This window comes from Ursus arctos, unplaced genomic scaffold (assembly GCF_023065955.2).
Source record: "Ursus arctos isolate Adak ecotype North America unplaced genomic scaffold, UrsArc2.0 scaffold_22, whole genome shotgun sequence".
In the NCBI taxonomy this organism is placed as follows: domain Eukaryota; kingdom Metazoa; phylum Chordata; class Mammalia; order Carnivora; family Ursidae; genus Ursus; species Ursus arctos.
In genome coordinates this window covers 18,333,583-18,350,828 of record NW_026622897.1, presented here as the reverse complement: position 1 = coordinate 18,350,828, position 17,246 = coordinate 18,333,583, and the positions used below count along the sequence as shown (strand labels likewise).

Sequence of the window (17,246 nt, the reverse complement as noted above, 5' to 3'; positions counted from 1 at the left end):
AAGTCTCAGTGCTCAGCCTTTGTCTCCCACACCCCCCATGATCGAATGGGCTGGGCTGGGCTGGGCTGGGCAGGGCGGCAGGCAGCTTCGGGCCTGAGGAGAGGGAATTGACCCTGAGCTGAACATTAACTCGATGGCAAACACTGGGAGCTGGGACCAAGTGGTACCCCCTCCCTGGGTACAGCACGGGGGAGGGGAGAGGTGGAGGAACCCAGGGGAAAAACAGAGGGATTTTGGTGGAGTACTGGCCTCACCTGGGAAGGAATCAATTAAGACCCTCAAAGGGAATCCTGACCCTCCAAACAAAGCCAGGTAGGGAGTAGGGAGGAGTGGCATGCTGGGTAGGAGGAGGGCAATGTGCAAAGAAAGGAGAGAAATATAGGTGGGACAGTGTCATGCAGAAAGGCTAAGAGGGGAGTGGGATTGAGAGGGGGTCTCATCAGGAGAGATGGGACCATTCCAGAGAAGGTGAAGGATGCGGGTCAGGGAAGCAGAAGTCAGGAAGACTCTTCCAAGACCACGTAAGTAACAGCGGGGAGATGGGCAGAGCGTACGGCAGCACAGGCAGCCTCCCTGGAAAGAACAAGGGTGCAGGCAGCAAGTCCTGTCTCCGAATTTCCACTCTCTGTACTGTCCCCCTAAGGTCCCAATTTCATGCCCACAAAGCCTTTGTTCTCTTGCTCTCAATCTCATGCCTGCCAGACCTGCTTGGTCATCCCACAGGATTGGCACTATCCCTTCCTCCCCAACCAAAAAAGCCAGTATCCCCATCCCAGGGCATCGAGGAGGAGCTTGGGTGCTAAGTCTCTCCCAGCCACCAGGGCCTAGGCTTCTAACCTCTGACCTCAGACAAGCTGCTTCTCTGGGTTGCCGTGATGACTGACCACCCCCCGCCCAGGAAGGGGTGAAGCAGATGAGGACAGTTACCTGTGCCCATACAAGGTGAGGCACCAAGCAGGAGACCCGTGACTGCTTCATCCAAGATGCAAGCCTACCGCACCCAAAAGGGACCATCTTCGGGGGACAGAACACCCCCCTCCCATCCCCAACTTTGCCGCTGGCTCCCTACTGAAACGAAAGCCCTGTTTCTGCTTATCCCACCACTTCATGTGTATGGGGGCTGCACCTCCCAAGCCTGGGGCCTTAACGAATAAAGTTGGGATCGTCAAGTAAGTGGGGGGGGGGGGGATGTAAGGGGGCATAGATGTAATCAAGCCTGGGATGGCCTTAAGGCAGCTGTAGACTGCACTGCCTTCAAACCCCACTTTTTTTTTTTTTAAGATTTTATTTATTTATTTGACAGAGATAGAGACAGCCAGCGAGAAAGGCAACACAAGCAGGGGGAGTGGGAGAGGAAGAAGCAGGCTCATAGCAGAGGAGCCTGATGTGGGGCTCGATTCCATAATGCCAGGATCACGCCCTGAGCCGAAGGCAGATGCTTAACAACTGCGCCACCCAGGCGCCCCTCAAACCCCACTCTTGATCTGCATATCATACCCCTGGCTAGAGACCAGAAGCTCTCACGCCTCAGCCTTTCCACGTGTCCCTGGAGTCTAGCCGCTTCCCTCCACGGGTCTCACTGTTTAGGCCAAAGTGGTCTGCCATCATGGTGACCGCTCCTCCTTGGCTGGAGAGGTGAAAGTAAAATGTGGAACAATGAGATACCACCTCACACAGGTCAGAAGGGCTAAAATTAAGTCAGGAAATGACAGATGTTGGCGAGGTTGTGGAGAATGCGGAACCCTCTTATGCTGTTGGTGGGAATGCAAACTGGTGCAGCCACTCCGGAAAACAGTATGGAGGTTCCTCAAAAAGTTAAAAATAGAACTACCCTACGACCCAGCAATTGCACTACTAGGTATTTACCCCAAAGATACAAATGTAGTGATCTGAAGGGGCACCTGCACCCCAATGTTTATAGCATCAATGCCCAGAATAGCAAAACTGTGGAAAGAGCCCAGATGTCCATCGACAGATGATGGATAAAGAAGACATGGTATCTACATACAATGGAATATTACTCAGCCATCAGAAAGAATGAAATCTTGCCATTTGCAACAACATGGATGGAACCAGAGGGTACTACGCTAAGAGAAATAAGTCAGAGAGACAAATACCAAATGATTTCACTCCTGTGGAATTTAAGAGACAAAACAGATGGACATAGGGGAAGGGAAGGAAAAATAAAATTAGATGAAATCAGAGAGGGAGGCAAACCATAAGAGACTCTTAACTCTAGGAAACAAACCGAGGGATGCTGGAGGGGAGGTGGGAGGGGGTGGGATAACTGGGTGACAGGTATTAAGGAGGGCACGTGATGGAATGAGCACTGGGTGTTGTATGCAACTGATGAATCACTGAATTCTACCTCTGAAACTAACAATGCAGTATATGTTAGCTAAATTAAATTTAAATAAAAAAATTTAAAATAAATAAATTAATGAATATATATATCACAAATACCATATTTAAAAATATAGTGGAATAGTGGAATCTTGCCCCAGGAAATTACAGAAGTCTATTCATTATCACTATGTTTTGTATTATTCTGGCAAGAAAAAGAGATACAAGTATCAGAGGGAAAAAAAAAAGGAAAATGTGGAAGAGAGGCAAGTAAAGGAGGGGGCTGAGGAGCGGGCTGGGGAGCGGGCTGGGGAGGTGCTGGGTGGGCTTCCCATCAGACCCAAGCTACTCCAACAACCTGAGATGTTCTCTCAACGGTCAGCAGCTCTGCAAGGACACCCAGTCCGGAACCTGACCAGGGCATGTGTGACTGTCCTAGAGCTGGGATGACAAAGCCTTTGCCCATCCACACAACCGTGGCACCTCAGTCGACAGCCCAGCTGGAGCACCACCCTGAGTGTCAAAGAGGGCTGTCAGCAGCACTGAGAAGGGGAGACGGGGCAACACAGAGGCAAGGTGAGTGCCTTCTAGAAAACCTTGAATGTACTATTGGCGGGCAGTGCTGGGGAGCTGGGAGGGGGGCGGTTTGGACTGAAGTTTCCCGATGGGGCCTCTGCACACAAGAGCACAGGCTCATATACGACACATGGCAGGGGGGTGTCCAGCCACCCAAGGGCTCAGGTGCTGGGCGCATGGGGGCACCTCACGCCCGTGGGCATCGATTCACATGGCTCTGGGGAAATGCCCAGGTGGTAGCTTCCTGATGGGGCAGGACAACGGTGCCTAGAGGAATGGCCACGCTCAGGCCTGCGCCACGGATAAGCCCGCGGGGACCATCTGAGTGGGCAGGGACGGGGGTGATGCTTGCTGTGTGAAACAGGCAGCATCCTGCCTGCTTCCTCCAGACACTAGAAGATGGCAAGCCCAGAGCCAGGGCACAGTCTGGGCCTCAGGAAGAGAGCAGGGTTTTCACTAGAGGAGGAGCCTGGGGTTACCTGAAGCCAGCCTTTCTAGGGCTCCACCCGCTCCACCAGCTGCTGATTCCCTCCCGCTGTGGAAACACATGAAGACAAGTGGAAAGGGAAACCAGACACAGCCCTAATACCTGCAGCTCGGGCCGGCTGGAGGTCCCCCGTCACCTCTCGGCCTCCCAGAGTCTGCCTACCATCTCCCTGTCCCTCCACATCACTCCGTTCTGCAGCCTGTGCCTGCCCCCGTGTCAGGCCTCCACAGATGAAGCAGGGCAGGACCCGGGCAGATGGGAGGCAGACAAGCAGCCACGTCTGCCTGGCAACATGGACACAGAGCCAAGGGAAAGGCAGCCAGAAGAAGACATTTCTGGATGGGGCCCCTGGTGTCTGCAAGACGCCTCAGAGTGAGAGCACGTGGCCCAGAGAGGGGGCAGCCAGGGGGAGCGTGAAACACTGCTCAGCACAGAGTCCCTTGTGCACTCGACCTCTGTGAGTTAATGATTTGTGCCAAGTGGAGAGTCTGTCATGTTTCTGTAATTCACTTGGGGTGAGGGGGAGAAGGCTGGAGGAGACACTGACCATCTGTGAGTCCCAGCAAAGCCTAGGAGATGACATTACGTGGAGGCCCACTGTAAGAGACGTGCAGTCAGGGAGGAAGGGTCTCCAGCTGCAGGACTCCAGGCAGGAAGCGGGGCTCCAGCCACTCCTGGCTCCTCTGCCATCTCCTACTCATCTGTCGCAGGAGCCCGTGAGTTTCTGGGCCCCTGCGGTCGCTGGCATCCATTCCTATCCTTTACTCTGTGAAGGCTCAGGTGCCTGCTGTGATGTGCAAGGGGGGGATGGGGGGGCGGGGGGGGGGGGGGCTCTGAGGAAGCCAGGGAGGGGAAGGAAAACCTGCTGGCTGGCTGGCGGCAGAGAGGAAGGGAGAGCCAGCCAGAGAATGGAAATCAGAGAAAGGAGAGGAGGAGGAGCCAGAGACAAAAGGATAGGGAAGAAGTCAAGGAAAGGGAAAGTGAGCTGGAACAGAAAAGCCTGATTGAAAGAAAGACAGCGAGAAAAGAGAGGGGGGGCGGGGACTGCATGTCCAAATTTGGCTGTTTCGATGGTCTACCATGTCTGCAGCCACCTGTTTCCTGTTCCCTTTGGGGGCATGGGGCACTAATTGCGCAATACCGCTGAGAGCAGGGAGGTTTTGTCAGGCAAGGGATGCTGGAGGCCCCACATGGCTCCCAGGAAAGCGGCCCCCACTCTCCTCCCTCACAGAAGCAGCTTCTGTCGCCTCCAGGATGTGAGCTCTAAGCAGCGCGGGGGTTGAAGACCACAGTGGGTCCAAGGGGAAGGGCTGGGGAGTGTGGGAGTGTAGTCTGGCTTCTCCCCGACACAGGCCACCTCAGCCCACAGCTCGTCTCCGTCAGCCCGGCCCTCCAACCCTTGCCTTGGGTGTGCCAGGCTAGGTGGGCAGAGCCCCCCAGGGAGAGGCAGGCCCGCTGAGCAGCAAGAGGTCAGAAGCCCCAGGGCTAACTGGCATGTGCTTGGCTTTGGGGCATCACTGAAAATATCCCCCGACCTCACCCCACACGAACACACGATTCAGACTCAAGTCCCTACATTAAATGCAAGGCTCCTCCCCACCCCTGCGGTGTCCACGGCCTCCGTCACTCTCAGCCACCTTCTCCCCCACCTTCTGCATGCCCGGGAAACCCGCTGGAGTGCAGCCTGGTGCCAGCGGAGGCGGGGAGTGGTACCTGCATGATTAAGCAGACGCGAGTGTGGGGAATGGCAGACTCGGGCCAGGAATGACGGGGACCTGCCAGGCCCTCTGCAGTGCAGTCCCAGAGGGCAGAGTACAATGTGGCGGGGCTGGCTGAGACTTTGGTCAGCTGCTCTCCAGCGGAAAAGTTCAGAACGCTGCAGCCCAGTCTGTGTGATGGGGACTGTGGTCTTGGATGGACTGTTTCGTCCACAATACAATTTCTGGCTACAGAGCAGCTGGCTAAGCCGTCACCACCACAGACGACCCCTTCACCACAGACCCAAGAGCAGCGGATGTCTTCAAGAAGGCACATGCCCTTTGGGGCTGTGGAGGTGGGCCTTGGGGCAGAAGTCAAATTCCATTTCATGGGACGGCCTCTCTACTAGTGGGGAAAAGTCTTCTGGCTGCATTTCCCCCAAAACGTGTCGGCTAAGGGAAGGAGATTTGGGTTCTAAGTTCAGGCCCCAGGGCTGTCCCAGTCCCAGAATTCCGCCTGGTCTTTGGATGCCTCCCCCAGCAAGTCCCCTCCATTGGGGCTGGAGAGGCCCTGTCCAGGAGTATAAGGGAGGATAAGGAGGGCCATCCCTCCTTGGTCTCCCTGAATCAAATCCTCCTTCACCAGCGGTCCTGTCCTGCAGCAGGGGATAACCAGTGTGTCTGGTCTTTGAGGGAGGGGCCTGGCCAGAGGCCCCTCAACTGGCTCAAGCCCATGAGCCAGCCAAACTGCACTCCACACCTCTCCATTCTCCAACCACTCCCAACCCCCACCCACTTCCCACATACCCGACGAGAAGAGAAACAGAGATACTTACATTATACCAACTCTGGCTTTTCTGAAAGGACAAAATAAGAGAAGGTACCATTAGTCAGGGAAGAGATGGTGGGAATGGCCGGGGCATGCCCGGCTCCTGAGGGAAGGTTACACAGACAGCAGAGGGCGGGCAGGGAGGAGGAATCCCAATGCAGCTGAATGCTTCCCATGTGGCTGCTCGAGAGGGGTCCTCCTTTCTCAAGACAGCTCCAGAAAGGAGGCCCAGGGCAGGTCCATGCTGGAAGCCTCACCAAGGTCGGGCGGCAGGCAGCAGCAGCACCAGCCAGAGCTCAGCTGGAAGGGAGTTGGAGCCCCATCACAAGGTTCTCTGATGGGGGGAAAGGATGCGCTGCAGGCATCCAAGACCCAGTCCCCAGATGGGCCCTGACCAGAAGCAAAGTGCAGATAGAGACCAACCCAGCTTTCCGCCCCAGGTCAGCCCGTCTGCAGAAGGCAAGAGGGGACCCTTCGGGTCAAGGAAAAAAAGGGGCTGCCTGGAAACCTCCTCCAACTATGTTCTCGGGGAGCAGAGGAGTCCACTTCTCCTCGTACTAAACAGCTGGCTGATGACCGAGGTGACAAAGGCAGGGGAGTACTGGGGGCTCTGCCCTGGGAGGAAGCTAGAAACACATCATTGCTAATGGTGCCTCCCTGCTTTGAAGTGCTGGAATTCCGTTACCAACCAAATCAAGACTCTGCACCAGCTCCAGAATTCAGGTGCTCTCCATTCCCGGCCCTGGGCAAAGGTGACTCGTTTTCATGGCAACAGAGGGGTGGCTGAAATTGTGCTTTGTCTACCTCCAATCTCTATGGCCAGGAGTCCTTGATGCACACCCCACTTGAAAGACAGACAGACAGGCAGATAGGAACATACACACACACACATAGCTGCCTGGGCCCCATTCCTTAAGGCGCTGATCCAACAGTTTTGGATTGGAAATGGGGTATTTTCGGTTGTAAGAAGCTTGCCAAAGGTATAAGTGCAGCAAAAAATCACTATGTAGGGGAAAACCATGGCTGCATGTCAACAACTGTACACAGAGGTGTGGATTCTGGGCCCAACTGGCAGCCTTTATCCCCCTGCCTCGTCTAGGAGACCCTGACTTGTAAGGGAAAGAAAGGGCAGTCACAGTCTCAGAACGTCCACGGGGAGCATGTCCGGTGGGGGTGGAGGGCAGGTGACAAAAGTTCGGTCATGAGATCTCCCCCTTCGCCAGCTCTCCCACTCCACCAGAAGAACTCTCTAGATGCTCTCCATAGTCGTTTCCCAACAAAGGCTGTCACTATGGCCCACGTGCAAACCACATACTCGAACCATGGCCTTACCTTCTCCTCTAATCCACAGCTCTTCGCAGGTAAAGGGGCCAGATCCAAATACTTAAAACCAACTATTTCACTATTGAGGGAGCTACTGTCATGTGGGGATCCTGGACCTGGATCCAAAAATTAGCCTGCAAACATGTGGTGCAGGCTACCCGTACCTGGAGGAGAGTGGATGGGGCAGAGGCAGCGTCTGACCTGATCTGCACCTCGGGAGGTCTTCACTCCTGGAGCCTGCCTCTGAGATCACAGGGCATGAGGCTGTGCAGACACTCCTTAAACGCCAACTCCCAGCAGTGGACAGGCACTCTCTGGTGCTCCAGCCTCAACGGCTCCCCAGGTCCCTACATGTCATCTACCCAAAGCCAGGCCCTCAGACACCTGCTTCATAACTGAGAAAATGCTCTGTCACCTGCCCCCCAGCTCCTTACCCCACTGTCCCGGCCTTCCTGGAAGACCCTAGGAGGGAAAGGGCCAACAGGAACGAACTCGGGCTGGGTGTGGGGACCCAAGATCCTTTATGATTACTCCTGTGCGGTGTTCTCGCTCTTGCCCAAGGTACACAGAAGAGGTAGATTTTCCTTCTTCCCATACTGCCACACAGATATGTGTCCCTTCTCAATCTGTTAGAACAGCTTCAGAGTGATGAAGAGCCTCGACCAGGGAACCCATGTCCCATTTCTGTGTGATACCTCTGTGTAATACTTGCTCTTCTATAAAGGGGGGCAGGGGATAAGAATTTGTGTCCCCAAGTACTGAAATGTGAAATGTACCATCAAGAGCGAGGACTTCTGTCTTCCTCTTCAGTGTGAGACTCTACCCTAAGCAGTCATCTCCAGGCAGCTTCTTATCTGCCACCTCTGAGGGTACCCCTGAGGAAAATGCCCCCACTCCCTGATCCACAGGAGCTCCTGAGAATACCTACTGTGGGCATGGGTCTCTGAACTCTGACCAGCCTCCTGGAGGCAGATTTCACCCTCGTAGCTTTGCTCTCCCAGGGCTGAGTCCCCAGCTCGTGGAGGAGGGGAAACCAGAGAAGTCTACCGACCTCGGTGCGGCGAGAGCAGAAGTGTCCCCTGGCACGAGTTAGGCTTTCTGCCCCTGCAGGTTTCCTGAAATGCCCTTCCTTTGCAGAGAGGGCCAGAAGCACGGGAAACACAGAACTAGGTGGTGGGGGTGAAGGCTCCTCTGACAGGTTATGAATGGATTTGTCTAAAAAGGGGAGGAGGGAGTCAGGAAAAGTACTCAAAGACAGAGCTGCTGATGACAGGGAGCTGAGCAGAGCACATTTTTATGACCTCCTAGAAGGGGTCTCAAGAATAAGCACTAAAGGAATGCAAGGCCCCTGGAGAGAGACCCACATTCCCTACAGACATGTCCCCAGTGCAAAGGTTCCTGGAGTTGGGAAGATGGGGGCTGGGGGACCAGGGGAGGGGGAGAGAGGAGCTCTACTTAGAGGAGGTAGGCAATAAAAAGAGACTTCTTACTTTGATCAGGTTAAGTCTGTCGTACTGGGGAAAAAACCATAAAAATTAGGATTCAAAGACAAGGAAAAAGTCAAGGGGAAAGGAGGAGCAGAGCCACTGAGCCGGGGTGACACAGCCCACCCAGCCTGGGCTGGGGCGGGGCGAGGGGGGGGCTGACCCACTGGGGCCGGCCTAGAGCAGGAGCTCCTGGGAGCAGACAGCGGCCGCTGGTTCCCCCTAGTGGCCACAGGCCAGCACTAGAGAGCGGAAGCTGGGTGGTGGAAAAGGAAAGAAGCCTTGACATCTTCTAGCTCAATGCTCTGGGCAGGGCTGCACCCAGGAAGGGTCAGCCTAGGCGGTCTAGTTATAGATTCACAGACGAGGGGCCTTACGAATCCTCTAGCCCAAACCCTGAAGATTAACACAAGGAAATGGAGGCCCTGGGGCGGGAAGACGGACACAGCAGGACGCCTGGCTCCAGGGAGAAGGGGAAGCCCTCTCCAGCTTGCCTGGAAAACACAGGAGGTGTCCCCCTCTGTGAGGTGGACAGGCAGCAGGGAGGGAGGTAAGGCAGCCTGGCTGGGTAGCAACCACAGCTCTGGCTACCAGATCCCTCGCCGTGGATACGTCAACCTGAGACAAGGGTCCACCAGGGGAGGGGGTATCGCCACCTCACCTCTGCAGCTCTCCAAAACAGGGGACTCCAAGACTATGTGTCTGCCACCCTTGAGCTCCTCAAAGGGAAAATAACACCCAGCCCCCCACGACCCCCAGTCACCTCCCTCTTCAGCTCCTTATGAAAGGGGGACATGGCTAACTTTGAATTCACGCTCAGCTCTTAGGGCCTTCTTTATGCCTCATTTTGCCTCTCAGGGCCTCCGTCTGGCTCCGTGGACCAGCTCCCTGAAACACGCCCCTAACACCCCACTCAGAAAGGAGTTCCCCCAGCCTCTGACATGTAACCACCCCAGCTACACATGTGCTTCTAACAGGTTCGGTCTGTGGAAAATCTAGGCATGTGTCTTCTCTCCCTTCCTAGACTGTATGCTGCCTAGGGGCAGGAACCTGGTCTTTACACAAGACCTGCCATTCAGTAGGAGAGGTTTAAAAATTCTCATCACCGAGTGCTCACATCCACCCAGCACCTGATGGAAAGAGACACCGGCACCCCGTACGGATGGCCATCAGTAAGGTCTGCTGGGTTCACTGAGTGCCTTGCTACGCATGAGGTAAGAGGGTAAGTAGCTTGCAGCTTCACCTTAGGATGGAAAAGTCCGTGGGCAGAACCAGAGAGACAGAACAATTCAATGCGTGTGTCTGGCAACACGCATGCTCTCCCCAGCCAGAGGGGTGAGGGGCCGGGCTGGGGTGCCGGCCCCACAGAGAACTCCTCGCTCACACCAGCCAGAGCTCCTCTTCCCTTACCTACAGCGAGGAGCCACTGTGTCAAGTCCTCAGAAGCAGCTTTTAGCCTGAAGGTCACAGACTCTAGGATTAGCCCTGAAGTCTCTTGTTCTTCCCTCAGGAAAGAGAACAGCTGTTCGCCCTCCTCCTCCTCCCCAAAACACTTACAGAGGCTCAAGACTATTATTAAGTCATTCCTCTGCTTTTTCTTCTCCGGGCGACATCCTACCTCCTTTCCCCCGTGGGGATTATTTCCTGAGCCCCGCTGTTTTAAAATACCGATTGCTCACGCTGTACTCCCTCCAAGTTCTGCTCGGACCTCTGAAATCCCGGGGGCCCTGGGCAGACTGGCCTCCCTGACCTGGTCGCACTGCTATGGGGCCCGGCAGGGGCACCGTCAATGCCCACCAACCGCTAGATGCTAGCACCTTGCCCTTCTGGGAGAACAGTGCTGCTCTGATCACAATTCAGAGTGATCACCACAGGCCCCTGGGCTGGGCAGTGAGAGGAAGCGGTGAGGGGTACCCAGGCAGAGCAGCTGTCAGTAGGCAGGCGGAGCTCCTGAGGTCGATCTACTGCACCAGGGAACTCACCTATGGGCATTTGTGACCCTCACTTATCCTGTCTGGGGAATCAGGACTCACCCACTAAAGCAGGTATGAGGGGGTATCAGGACCTGAAGCCCCCCACTGGATGGGGCCTCCCTTCCTCAAAGCAACGGAAGTAAGCCCTGGCAGGACTCTGCTTCTAGATGGCTCCATGTAAGGAGGGAACAGATTCCCAGCCCAAGGCAGTGTTCGGGGAGCAGGCAGAGACAGGGGAGGATGGGGGACGGGTCTGTTCTCCGACTCTGGGTGCAACAGGAATGGTCCCTCAGTAACTTCAAGCCAGCCTGCCAGGGGGCAGTGGGGCCGGCCCTTCTGGGAAAGGGACCAAGCGAGACATGGGCCAGAGTGGGCGGGGGCGGAGGGAGGGGTGCGGAGCACTACAGACAATTCAACACCGGAGGGGAGACCAAAGACAGAGACAAAAGATGGCTTACTTTTGAGAGGCGCTTGTGAGACTAAGACCATGCATGCAAAGGAGGTATTTGGGAAATGGTGGGGAAGAAGAGGAAGAACAAGAAATCAAAAGACAAATCAGGTGGGAAGCCAGCTCCCGTGCCTCCCAGGGGCCCCTACCCCTCCCTAGGGCCTAGGAGTCCAACAGTAAGGAGCTTTTTGAAGGAACGTCTAGGCAAAGATATCTCCTGCTTCCCAAAGGACTGAGGAGGGGGATAAGAAAATCTTTGGGGACCCATCCACAGCCCAGGTCCCCCTGGGGCTTATGTTATGCTTCTCCTCAGGCAAAGGCCCAGATCCCCAGGTGGCAGCACCCTGGGAGGGACAGAGAGGTTCGATCACCGTCCTCCTGGCCAAATGAGTACCAAGTGGGTTATTACGAAAGGTACGGCAAAGAGACAGCCAGGGTGGGGGTTAAAAACACCACTCTTCCCAAGGACTCTCTTCCTGGCCCTATAGTTGTCCCAAATAATGTTCCCTTCTATCCCAAATTTGAAAAAGGAAGCTGGGCTAAACAAATGACCCCTCCTGGTCCCCAGAGCACCCTTTCTCCAAATCTCAAGGTCCAGGAGGCTCCCTAGCCCAAAGAGAGAGAACAGCCACTGTGGAAACATAATAAGTTCCCGGGGACACTGTGAGTCCTTAGCTGAGAAGATAACGTTAACTAGGGTCTCCCCGGCCTGTCCCACCCTCACCTCACTGACACAAGGGCCCTCGAGGAAGGGGCTCTCTCCCTCGCCGTCCCCCCAGCACTGGCTTTCCTGCAGCCATCTAACGAAGAATTAGAGAGTCCCCGGCAGGGTCCCGCTCACCTTGGAATTTTTGCCGCCACTCCGGCCAGACTGTGAGGAGCAGCTGCGCTGCACACCCTGCTCCGGCGTGGATGGGGACTTGTCCGAGGAGTGATCTGAGCCCTTCTCCACCATGGTGTCTCCGTCCGGGCTCTGCGGGGTTGGCGAGCGAGACCGTTTCCGGAGGATGGGGGAGCAGGCCGGCGTGCTGCGGTTTGAGTTACTGGCAGTGCTGCAGGGGCAGATGGAGAGAGGGAGTGGGGTGGGAAGGGAGGAGGAGGAAAGACAGGCAGTCAGTGATTGAAGGCCAAAGCCGGGTCCCAAGGAGCCAGCTCAGGGAGCCAGGGTTAGGGGCTGGGGAGAAACAGGGAGAAAAGGGCCCGGCTAGGAACTCATGGCACCGTAATACTGCTGCTGGCCAGGTGGGGGCAGTGGTGCCAACGGGAAATGGAAATGGGACTAGAAGGGGTAAGTAGGGCAATTAGACATTTAGCTATTCATCCATTCATCCAACCATCTGTCTGTCCATCCATCCAAATATTGTCAGAGTCCCTATTACATGCCAAAAACTGTCTAGGGAAAGCAGAATTTAAGAGCTGAAAGACTCATCAGAGATCATCTAATACCATGATTTTTTCTCATACAAATGCTGCAGACCCAGTTTCGACATTTTGTTTTGCAGATTATGTGCCCATAAAAATGGTCAAGAATAATCCTACTTTCCAAACAGTCACACGCATACTATTTCACTAGGTTCTTAAAACATTCCTCCACGGAGGTAGTAATGACAAGTGCCATAATCCCTATTTTTAAAATGAAGCCCTAGGCACGGCAGAGAGGAGCTAAAGTGTCCTCTGATTGCAGAGGCATTCGAAACAAAACCTGGGTCTTCTGACTTGCCAACTGATGCACACCGGAGTATTTCCTCATAAGCCATGCTGCTCTCCGCGTCCCCTGCCCAGGGCGAAGATGAACAGAGCAGAAGTTCTCGCCTTCCATAGTCCCCGCCACCCAACTGTGTTTACAACAAGTATCTTACACATCCCACGGTACCTGAACCCACTTACACCAAGGCTTATAAGCTGTATAAATATTTACTGCTGGAAACTGAGCTTGTGCTGTTGATGGAAGAGAAGGATAGAGGATGAAGGAAGAAGGGAGGAAAAGTGAATGCAGTGAAGTTCTAACAAGTGTTTGCTTTTGCGCTGAGAGGGTGGGGCAAGGGAAGACAAGGACAAGGTTAAGTGGGAAAGAGGAGAAATGGGAAGGAAAGCAAGGATGAGACTGCAAAGCCAAAGAAAGCACAAGAGTGGGTTTGGGGGTTAATGAGAAGCCCAGGGTTCTTCTCACCCACTCAGTGGTCAGAGAGCAGGGCCAGGCTTCGGGAACAGCCCAGATCTGAGGCTGTGAGGGCCTGTTCATCCCAGTCTTTCCTAAGGGAGCGCAGTGCAGGGTGGGGAACACGGTCATTTGCATGAGGATCGAGCTGTGACCTCAGGTGTCCCGTGGAACCCATTTGCAATGAAAACCATGCACCTTTCAGCAGAACCTTCCACCTGGGGATCCTCAGCAGAGAAGGAAGGAAGCCCAGAGCCCAAACCAGCAAGTGTGGGAACGAGGGAACAGTGGGGGGAGAGGGGTGCGAGGGCAGGGCTCTAACTTTTGAAGGAAAGTGAAACAAAGGAGGCCAGAGAAAAGGGAGACGATGTGACCAGAGAATGTGTGGAGACACATAAGGTAAGACCCGATATTTTGCTTCACCCTAAATCAGATTTCAGTTTTAGATCTCACTTATAATAATACCTGTGATTTAGAAAAAGAAGCTCTTCAAGTTCTCACCCCCTCTCCACCATCTTTATCCTTTGACCGCCCCACCCAACTCATTCACTATGCAAACTCTGGAGAGAGGAAATTATGTTCCTTTTCTTCAGTTGGAAAAGCAGAGCCTTGGAATGGTGGCAAGAAGATGGTGGGACACGGCCTCCAGGGGACACTCCGGAAGGGCAAACTCAGGTGCTCACCCTTCTGGGGTAGCTGCCTCTCTCTCGGGCCAATTTCAACCCACAGCCAAGTACTCCAAGGATTAAACTGTCTTCTAGGATTACATTGCTAGAAGAACAGCCAGGAACTCTACCCCTAACCTCAACGAGTTTGCTCACAGACATACCAGGGTGTGGATGACGCCCAGCACGGCCCGTCTCAGACACAACACACCCACAGCTTGGCTCCAGTCTTTCCCTTCAATAAGGGACATCTTGACACATGGTGATTCCAGGTGCAGGAATGAAAGGAGATCCCTTTATCCTTCTCCAAACTCTCCATCCCCACTGAGAACAGGCTGTTGAGGAGGGATTCGGTACAGGGTGGGCCTAAAATTCTAACGTGGAGGAGAGTCACTCCAACTGCCCCAAACAACATGTATCTCACACTTGATCAAAAGGTCCTTGAGATTCCCTCACCAACTAGTGGCCCCCTATCAGCTGACCTGATGCATGCCACCCAAGGAGACCTCAATTTTGGCTTTCCGTACATCCGTCAAAACATCAGTCAATACACTTATACTGTCATCTGTCCCTTTATTCTCTGTGCTTTTAAGGCTACTGATCATCTGTGCTGTTCCTGAAGATCTCCCCCTCCCCACCCCCGCTGCCCCAGATGCCACACACCCCTTTCTTCTATTAAGTCTTCCCGCCTCAGATGCTGGCTTCTCTCTTGCTAACTCAGCCTGAAGTGTGGTCCTTCCCTGAAGGTGAGTCCTTCACTGCCCACACCATCTCCTGCTTCACAGGACTTCAACTGTGCCTTGCAGCAGAAGACTCACTCTCCTACCTGCTTCCGGCTCTCATCACACTTGCTCACGTCAGCCGGGCAATCTGCTGCCGCGGGGCCACCCTCTCCAGTCCCATGTCTCACAAGCCCCTCAGACTGAAAGCCGAGCTTGCTGTCCTGAACCTCCTCTCGCTACTGCCCCTTCTCCACAGCATTATCATTCCCGGTCTCTCAGGCTGCAAATCCACGCCTTCCACCTCACCCCACAAAAAGCGAGTCGCTGGATCCCATCAATTCTATTCGCTGAAAGCTCTTTCACCCATCCTTCCTTCCCCTCCCCCCAGGGCCCCTTGCTGAGACTCTTCCAAAATAGTCTTCTAAGCAGCCTCTTTCAACTCCCTTTCCTCTCTTGTGCTCAGTCACACCTCTGGCATTCAATGTTCCTAAATACAAGCCGATACCATCTTTCTGCCCGCCCCATGAAAGTCTCAAATCCGCAGAATGGAATTCAAAGTTCTCGACTGAAAATCATTTTGACACTTACCTGTATTCCAATACTTTCTCTCTCCTTAGACAATCTTTGATAGTTCTCGTGTATAGTCCTATATATCTTCCCCTGGTTTTCTTAATGCGCACTCTCCTCCTCCTGCCTCCAGACTTCCATACCTACCACAACCTGTGTGTGGAGGGCCCTCCCCCCAACATCATATCTACCTCCTGGAGTCCTGTTCACCCTTTAAGATCCATCTCAAAGCCCACCTTCCTCAAAGAGCTTTTCGAAGTCTCCACCACTGAACGGACTAGCGCATTTACCATATTCTGCCTGGTGCACACTCTGGGAGGCACCCACCTCCGCACCTCCCACACGGCCCAGTGTGATGCTCTGTGAGTAGTATGGGCTCAGTAGATGTCCACTGAACAGAAGATCCTTCTAGTGCAAGTTTTAACAATCCTCGTGGCTTTCATAGTCCCCAGTATCATGAAAGCTCCCAAACGTGTGCCTTCAACCTGTTCACAAAAATAGCTGGAAGTTTCTGAATGTTTATGAGTTCCTGGCCTGGTGCCAAGTATTTATGACACGCTATCCTACTTCACTCCCCAGCCAACTGATGAAGTATGAACGGGTATTATTATCTGCCCTATTTTTCAGGTGATGAAAGTGAATTACTGACAGATTCAGTAACTCACCCAGAGTCACACAGACAGGTAAGTGGCAAGACTGAAATGCAGGCCTATCTGATGATAGAGCCTGTTCTCAGAACCAGCATCCAGTAATACTTCTTTGCTGGGTGAATAGATGGCAGGATGGATGGGGTGGCTAAGTGGATGGAAAGAAGGAAGGAATCTACTTCTTGCCTCCCGTTTTCAATCCAGTATCTGTGTGGCTACCAAAATGAACTTTCCAAAAAGTGATTTTGCCATTCCGACCATTCCCTCCCCTAGCTTAAGGCCCTCTATGGTTTCCTATCCCCTCAGAATAAAATCTGATTTCCAAATTATGGCATAGAAGTTCCTCCATGATCTTACTCCCAGCTACCCTGGAAAGCTCCATCATTGGCTACTCCTCCCAGCGGGCCCCCTGCCTCAGCCATCCAGGACTAATTACAGATCCTTGTGCCATGTTCTCTCAATTCCACATTTTGCATTGTCTCTCATTCTGAAAATACCATTTCCCCCTCCAAGCACCCTTCCAATATTTACCCTTCAAGACTAAACCCAATTACCCCCCCACCCCACCGCATCCCCATGCTCTAATCCTTCACTATAGAAGAAGACACCTTTGAAGCTGTCGTTCTAACTCAGTAAAATCACTATTAGATTTGCTACATATCTAATACTCTTCTAAGAGGCACCCCATTATCCAGGGAGCCTGGGTGGCTCGGTTGGTTAAGTGACCAACTCTTGATTTCAGCTCAGGTCATGATCTCAGGGTCATGAGATCGAGCCCTTGGGTCAGGCTCTGTGCTGAGTGTGGAGCCTGCTTAAGATTCTCTCTCTCCCTCTCTCTCTGCCTTTCCCCACCCCCATTATGCTCTCTCTAAAAAATAATAATAATAAATAAAAATAAAGGTAGCCCATTATCCTATAGACTTTGGATGTCCTGCTGAAGAAATAAAACTAATTCCCATGTATCTCATAACCCTACACTATTGTGCCATTTGGGCAAACTGTGGTGTGCTGTTAGTTGATCCCGCCACTATTATTAATAACAGTATTACATTAGGATTCAGAATCTTGGGAATTTAAAGCTAAAAAGGACCTCAGATTTGCTACAGAAAGGGAAGGAAGACGGGTACTGGAGGAACTACTGGACTATGACCCCCTTCCAGAATTTAGAATACATCCAGCTTGTCACTTCACATATAAGAGACCTAAGAAATAGGGAGGTTAATAAATGCCTGGCCAAAGTGATATGCCTTCATACCTGGATCTTCCGCTCCACAAACACTTACTGGGCACCTGGCATCATACCAGGCATTCAAGTCCACAACGGTGA

General features: G+C 53.4%; 1 protein-coding gene across 3 annotated transcripts in view; it reads right to left on the bottom strand.

Annotated features, from left to right (window-relative positions):
• GRAMD1B (GRAM domain containing 1B) overlaps nt 1–17,246 on the bottom strand; it is a 165,142-nt gene that overhangs the window by 32,958 nt on the left and 114,938 nt on the right. For all 3 annotated transcript variants that reach the window (XM_057316749.1, XM_026505525.4, XM_057316750.1), the window contains 2 exons: nt 12,002–12,212; nt 5,940–5,960 (listed from right to left, as the gene is read on the bottom strand). In XM_057316749.1, coding sequence (XP_057172732.1) covers nt 5,940–5,960; nt 12,002–12,212 — 232 coding nt within the window. The remainder of the gene's footprint in view (nt 1–5,939; nt 5,961–12,001; nt 12,213–17,246) is intronic.